Here is a 6,000-nt window from a genome sequence, read left to right as displayed (position 1 = left end):
GAGGAGGAGGAGAAGAAGAAAGAGAAGGAGGAGAAGAAGAAAGAGAAGGAGGAGAAGAAAGAGGAGGAGAATAAGAAGAAAAAGAAGGAGGAGAAGAAGAAGAAGAAGAAGAAGAAGAGAAGGAGGAGAAGAAGAAGAAAGAGAAGGAGGAGAAGAAGAAGAAGAGAAGAAGAAGAGAAGAAGAAGAAAGAGAAGAAGAAGAACAACAACAAATAGCAAAGTAATACAGTTCTACAGAGAAACACGTTCAATGTATTTGGTTTGTATTACAAGATTTAAAACAGTTTGTCTGGGACTTTTAATTCATTGGTTCCTCTTAAGATCAAGACTGTAAAAAATAAAATCATTCAATAAATAAAATCAAAAACAAATTGGTAAAGTCTCGTTACCAATTAAGTATGACTGATATCAAAAAAAGTTTAAAACTTTAATTGACAAGAATAAAGACTTGTTTTTGTTTTGTGTTGGTTTGTTTTTGCATGCATTTTTTTCTGAATTAGTGATGAGAGCAACACAGAGCCGGCCGATCCCTTGATGAGAGTCTCTTGAGGGAATCCATAATTGCCTCAAAGGATTTTGTTTGATGTTTTTTTATCTGGGTTTTTTTGGGGGCTCTGTTACAGTGACCGTATCAGCTAGTGTTTAAGAGAAAGCAAACGGCTTTTTTTTTTCCTTTTTGGAAGAGCATGAATCATTAAAAAAAAAAAAAAGGGGGTCTGGATAAGAAGTAACACAGGTGTGTGTGTATGAAAGGCCTCAGCAGAAAGTCAGAAAAATAAAGTTTTGGCACAAAATAAATAGTATTTAAAATATAACCTTTTTTTCCTTTCTTCTTCAATACATCATCATCATCATCATACATATTTACAAAATCTTATTTCCCAAGAATTCAAAAGATACACCATTGAATCTAAAGACCAAAGTCAATGGAAGCTCCGCTCTAATAATACACATATATGTATATATACATTTACATATAAACGTATATATATAAATATATATACATTTTTTTACACATATGTATACATATATATATATGTGTTATAGATATAGTTATAGATATCATCATACATATTTTCAAGTAGTTCCGTGCTTTGTAGCTTCGAAAAGTCCCTTTTTATAAAAGGGGTCAAAGTCACAGAGAGTCTGCTTGGAAAGGAATTCGTTGTTGGACGGATTAATGGGACATGATGGAATCTTCATAAGAATTTCCAGAAGGCTCCGTAAATAAAACTGAAACGACAAAAGAGAAAGAAGATATTTCAAATCTGAAAGTTGTTTGTTTACTGCATTTAAATAATGGTTTCAAATTTTGGCACAAGGCCAGCAATTTCAGGAGAGAGGGTTGTTAATTGATTACATTGGACCCCAGAGCTCAATCAGTACTTATTTTATTGACCCTGAAAGGATAAAAGGCAAAACTGACCATGACAGGATTTGAACCCAGAATGTAAAGACAGATGACATGCTGCTGAGCATTTTGCGCAGCATGCTAACGATTTTGCCAAATTGTCTCCTTATATTGTTTAAGCCTTTTGTTACTATATTTATTTTGAGATGTTCTGTGTTTCTTTCAATTGATTGTAAATATAACAAAGAATTTAATAAAATAACTTATTTATCATTCAGCTGGTTTTAGGAACATACATTGTGACTAAGGTTTGGTGGAAGATTTTAATTCAGAACTTATGAAAACAAGACATTTGTACTACAGAATCAGAGCCGGTTTCAACTGGGTTGGTATCGAAAGAGTTAAACAGATACAAAATAATAAAAAATTCTTCCATATTTTTGTTGAGATGTTCTGTGTTTCTTTCAATTAATTTTAAATAGAACAAAGAATTTAGTAAAATAACTTCGTTATCATTAAGCTAGTGTTAGGAACATTTCTACCTGCTTGCGGCTTTGTTTTAAAAGAAGAATAAATAATTCACTTACTTCCAACTGGTACCGTCTTTCAGAAACAACTTTTTCTGAGCGACTAAACAATTTCTTAGGAGGAAATATCAGCGATCCCACCTAGAAGGAAAAAACGAAATACATAAAACATAAAAATTTATTTCATCATTAAAAAGATTTGAATTGTTTGTTGTTGCCGAAGAAATTGCATTCCTTGATACCATATTTATTTTTACACAATTACTACAAGGTTTCAGAGGTATTTAATAAATGAATAAAGCAAATTTTAATATTTCACAAAGAATTAAGTAATATTTTTACAGAATGATCTATGAATTCGTACAACCATAAGAGCACAATCCGAGCGTGATCGTTGCCAGAGCAGCTACCTGGCTTCCGTGCTGGTGGCACATAAGAGGCACCATTCGAGCGTGATCGTTACCAGCGTGATCGTTACCAGCGTCGCCTTACTGGCACATGAATAAAACATTCGAGCGACGTCGTAGCCAGTGCCACTGGACTGACTCCTGTGCAGGTGGCACACAAAAAACACCATTTTGATTGTGGCCGTTGCCAGTACCGCTTGACTGGCCCGCGTGCCGGTGGCATGTAAAAGCACCCACTACACTCTCTGAGTGGTTGGCATGAGGAAGGGCATCCAGCTGTAGAAACTCTGCCAGATCAGATTGGAGTCTGGTGCAGCCATCTGGTTCGCCAGTCCTCAGTCAAATCTTCCAACCCATGCTAGCATGGAAAGCGGACGTTAAACGATGATGATGATGATGATTTAATCCACTGTAACAGGGAGGTGGACTTGTTTAAGTAAGGAAACAAGGGTGGCCATCATATCCAGGATGCTATAAAGTAAAAGTTTTAGTGGTGTAGATAGCATGTACAACCACAGAGTTTGTGTCCTTAATAAAGCCTACACAGGTTTGTGCAGCACACCCAAAAGGCAACCCTGAAACCTATAAAAGGGTTACACAGCAGACCTTAAAGCGGCAACCCTATAAAAGTGTTGCTTGGAGAATCCCCTTCCTCAGTTACATACTGACAAGTCTGTAATGTTTTTTTATGATTCCAGACCCCTAACGGATTTTCCAGTACATCCCTACACCTCCTTCACAAGATTGATGACATCATAAGCATCCCTAATCCTACCAGGTAGGTGCTAATAAGATCTTAATCATCACCAGTCCTACCAGGTGGGTGCTAATAAGATCTTAATCATCACCAGTCCTACCAGGCAGATGCCAGCAGGACTTGAAACTACATCAAACAAGACAACAGATTGATTTTCTTTTACATATAAATAATGAGAAGCGGCAAGAAAGAAGAGCATAAAAGATTCTATGGTGTTTATAGAAAACAATACAAGAGATTGAATGCCTTGTCCACTTCATTCAGGTTTTGATTCTGATATCACTGTACAACAGCTTAATGAACATAAAAACAAAGCTGTCACTACAAAAGCAGCTGTGTCAATAAATTGACAGAGAGAACAGGGAACAGGGAGGGAAGACAAACAGAACTAAATACTGCTTGCTATTATTAAGATTCATCTCTCGGCTGTTTCTGCCACTTTGCTCTGAATCCTATTTTGATATCATTGAAATGCTTTCAGTGTTCATCTTTTGTAAGTTGATCTATAAATAGAGGTAAACAATCAACGTGCTAATGGGAACCTTGCTATTGGATTATTATTATTATTATTATTAGCCGAAAATCTATAATCAGAGTGAAACAATGATCAAATATGAATGAGTGATCTGATGGAAAAGAATGGATGAATGTTTGATTAAGTCAAATGGGAAAAAAAAAAGTCTATTTGTGTAAATCACAGATGATACACAGAGAGAAAAGAGAGAGAGCGGAGGGGAGAGAGGGAGAAGCAAGACAACCTGGTAAGTTACATAGAGAAGAACAATAGCTTATTATTCTCCACATGCATAAACATTCATAGATATCTGTGTGTGTGTGTGTGTGTGTGTGTGTGTGTGTGTGTGTGTGTGCACCTTTTTAGGTAATGGGGAATGTATGTATATAAACTATGAGGATCAATAAAGCCTTAAGCTGTGTAAGAGTTAGATTCTGCTCCAGCTGTCAATTCATTGAAAAAAATATCCAGAGTGATAAGTGTATAAATATGTAATGAGATTTTTAGTTAAGGTAATTCAGCGTTGGAAACAAAAGTACCCATTGATGCTGAAAGTGAGTCAATGAGATATGAGAAGGTGGCTTTGAAACAAAAACCCGTTCAACTGTGACAAGCACAGCGGCTACACACAGAAAGGAAATTAAATACATTTATAAAAACTACACTCTCGTTCATAAACACTGTGTCGCTAAAAACCTTCAAATGCAGAGCAAATGCTCGCTCGGCCCTCGGATCATCATCAATGATTTTTCCTTTTCATAGTGACTGCATACTTCTAACATGGCCAACACAGCATCCAAATGTTTCGCTGTCTTTTTTCCAGAGCTGAAAAGTACTTCTGCTCTGCTGCAAGGCACATACACAGATCACAGCAGAACACACCTCACATATCAGAGATGGCACAGCTGCTAATATATATACAGTCTAAACCACGTATGCAAACTTTCACGTAACACTGTAATTACTAGTCTACTGATATACAGCATTCTCTCTCTTTCCATTGAAGTACAGCTCTCTCTCTCCCCCTCTCTCGCTCTCCCTCTCTCTCCATCCATTGATATACAGCACTCTCCTTCTCTCTCTCTCGCTGTGTCATCTACTGCAACTACACTGGCTACTGTTCCTCTGATCTGTCATTGTTTAAAACTCCAGTACACTTGGTCCCCTCTCCCTTTGTTTCCTTGACAGTTTCCTTACCCCCTCCCCTCAAACTTCTCACTAAACACATTTCCCCGTTTATTGTTCTAGAACTGCAACTCTCCCTAATACACAGTTCGTCTACATTTTCCCCTTCAGACATCAACCATTAAACGTACAGCTTGTATCAAGAGAGATTAGCTGAGTGTTACATGCCCTGTCAAACATACGCAGGAGAAACAACCGCACTGGTATGAAACATGTGTACAAGAGATGAAAATGGACAAAGAACTCTTAAACGGAAACTTGCTCAGTGCTGACAGAAGACGCACAGACTAGAAGACAACCAAGGCTGACGGGATGGGTGGGGGGAGTGGAGTAGTAAGGTCAGATCTCAGAAATGTTGAGTCCTGCAGGCAAGATAAACAATAATAAACTAGTCGTTTAGCACCAGATTGGCTCAGATCAAGCAGCTCCATGATCAAAGACGCTCCAGGCATGATCATCCCATCTTTGTTCAGACAGTGCATCAAAGACCGCAATGTCCAACACGTATTTCGTTTTAAGACCCTATGTATGAGGTGAGGGAAATTTGGCTGTTATTTTTAGCAGGTTTAGCCAAGGTTCCCTTGCAGGCTTGACAATAATATGTGATGTAGAGTAGAGAGATGATTTGTATCATCCATACTAAGCATGTAAAAACATGAAGAAAAAAAAGAATCATTCAAATTATTTTTTTTTTATACTTTAGCCCTCAAGGTGAGAGTGATATGACAGTAACTGGGGAGAGGGGGGTCAGAAATGAGACATACTAAGATGTGCTTTCATAATCTAGGGTAGGGATTCAGAAAGGGAAAGGTATAGATAAGTTAGGCAGATAGGGACAGGCTGGCATGTGTGTGTGTGCGTGTGTCTCTCTCTCTCTTTAACCTCTACTCTTTTACTTGTTTCAGTCATTTGACTGCGGCCATGCTGGAGCACAGCCTTTAGTCGAGTAAATTGACCCCAAGACTTATTCTTTGTAAGCCTAGTACTTATTCTATCGGTCTCTTTTGCTGAACCGCTAAGTTATGGGGACGTAAACACAAAGACATTGGTTGTCAAGCGATGTTGGGTGGGGACAAACACAGACACACAAACATATACACACACACATACATATGTATACAGACACACACACACACACATACATACACATACACACGATGGGCTGCGGTCATGCTGGAGCACCGCCTTTTTAGTCGGGCAAATCGACCCCAGGACTTATTCTTTGGCAGCCTAGTACTTATTCTATCGGTCTCTTTAGC

General features: G+C 38.0%; 1 protein-coding gene across 4 annotated transcripts in view; it reads right to left on the bottom strand.

Moving 5' to 3' along the window:
* Positions 1-599: 599 nt before the first annotated feature.
* The window catches only part of LOC115217138 (kinesin-like protein KIF16B), a 117,470-nt gene continuing 112,069 nt past the window's right edge, over positions 600-6,000 (bottom strand). For 3 of the 4 annotated variants that reach the window (XM_029786751.2, XM_029786752.2, XM_036507299.1), the window contains 2 exons: positions 1,939-2,019; positions 600-1,233 (listed from right to left, as the gene is read on the bottom strand). In XM_029786751.2, coding sequence (XP_029642611.1) covers positions 1,078-1,233; positions 1,939-2,019 — 237 coding nt within the window. In that variant the 3' untranslated portion in view covers positions 600-1,077. The remainder of the gene's footprint in view (positions 1,234-1,938; positions 2,020-6,000) is intronic. The other variant, XM_036507298.1, reaches the window with a different exon arrangement.

Source organism: Octopus sinensis, linkage group LG11 (assembly GCF_006345805.1).
Source record: "Octopus sinensis linkage group LG11, ASM634580v1, whole genome shotgun sequence".
Classification (NCBI taxonomy): domain Eukaryota; kingdom Metazoa; phylum Mollusca; class Cephalopoda; order Octopoda; family Octopodidae; genus Octopus; species Octopus sinensis.
The sequence above is the reverse complement of the archived record's forward strand: the minus strand, read 5'-3'. Positions and strand labels throughout refer to the sequence as shown.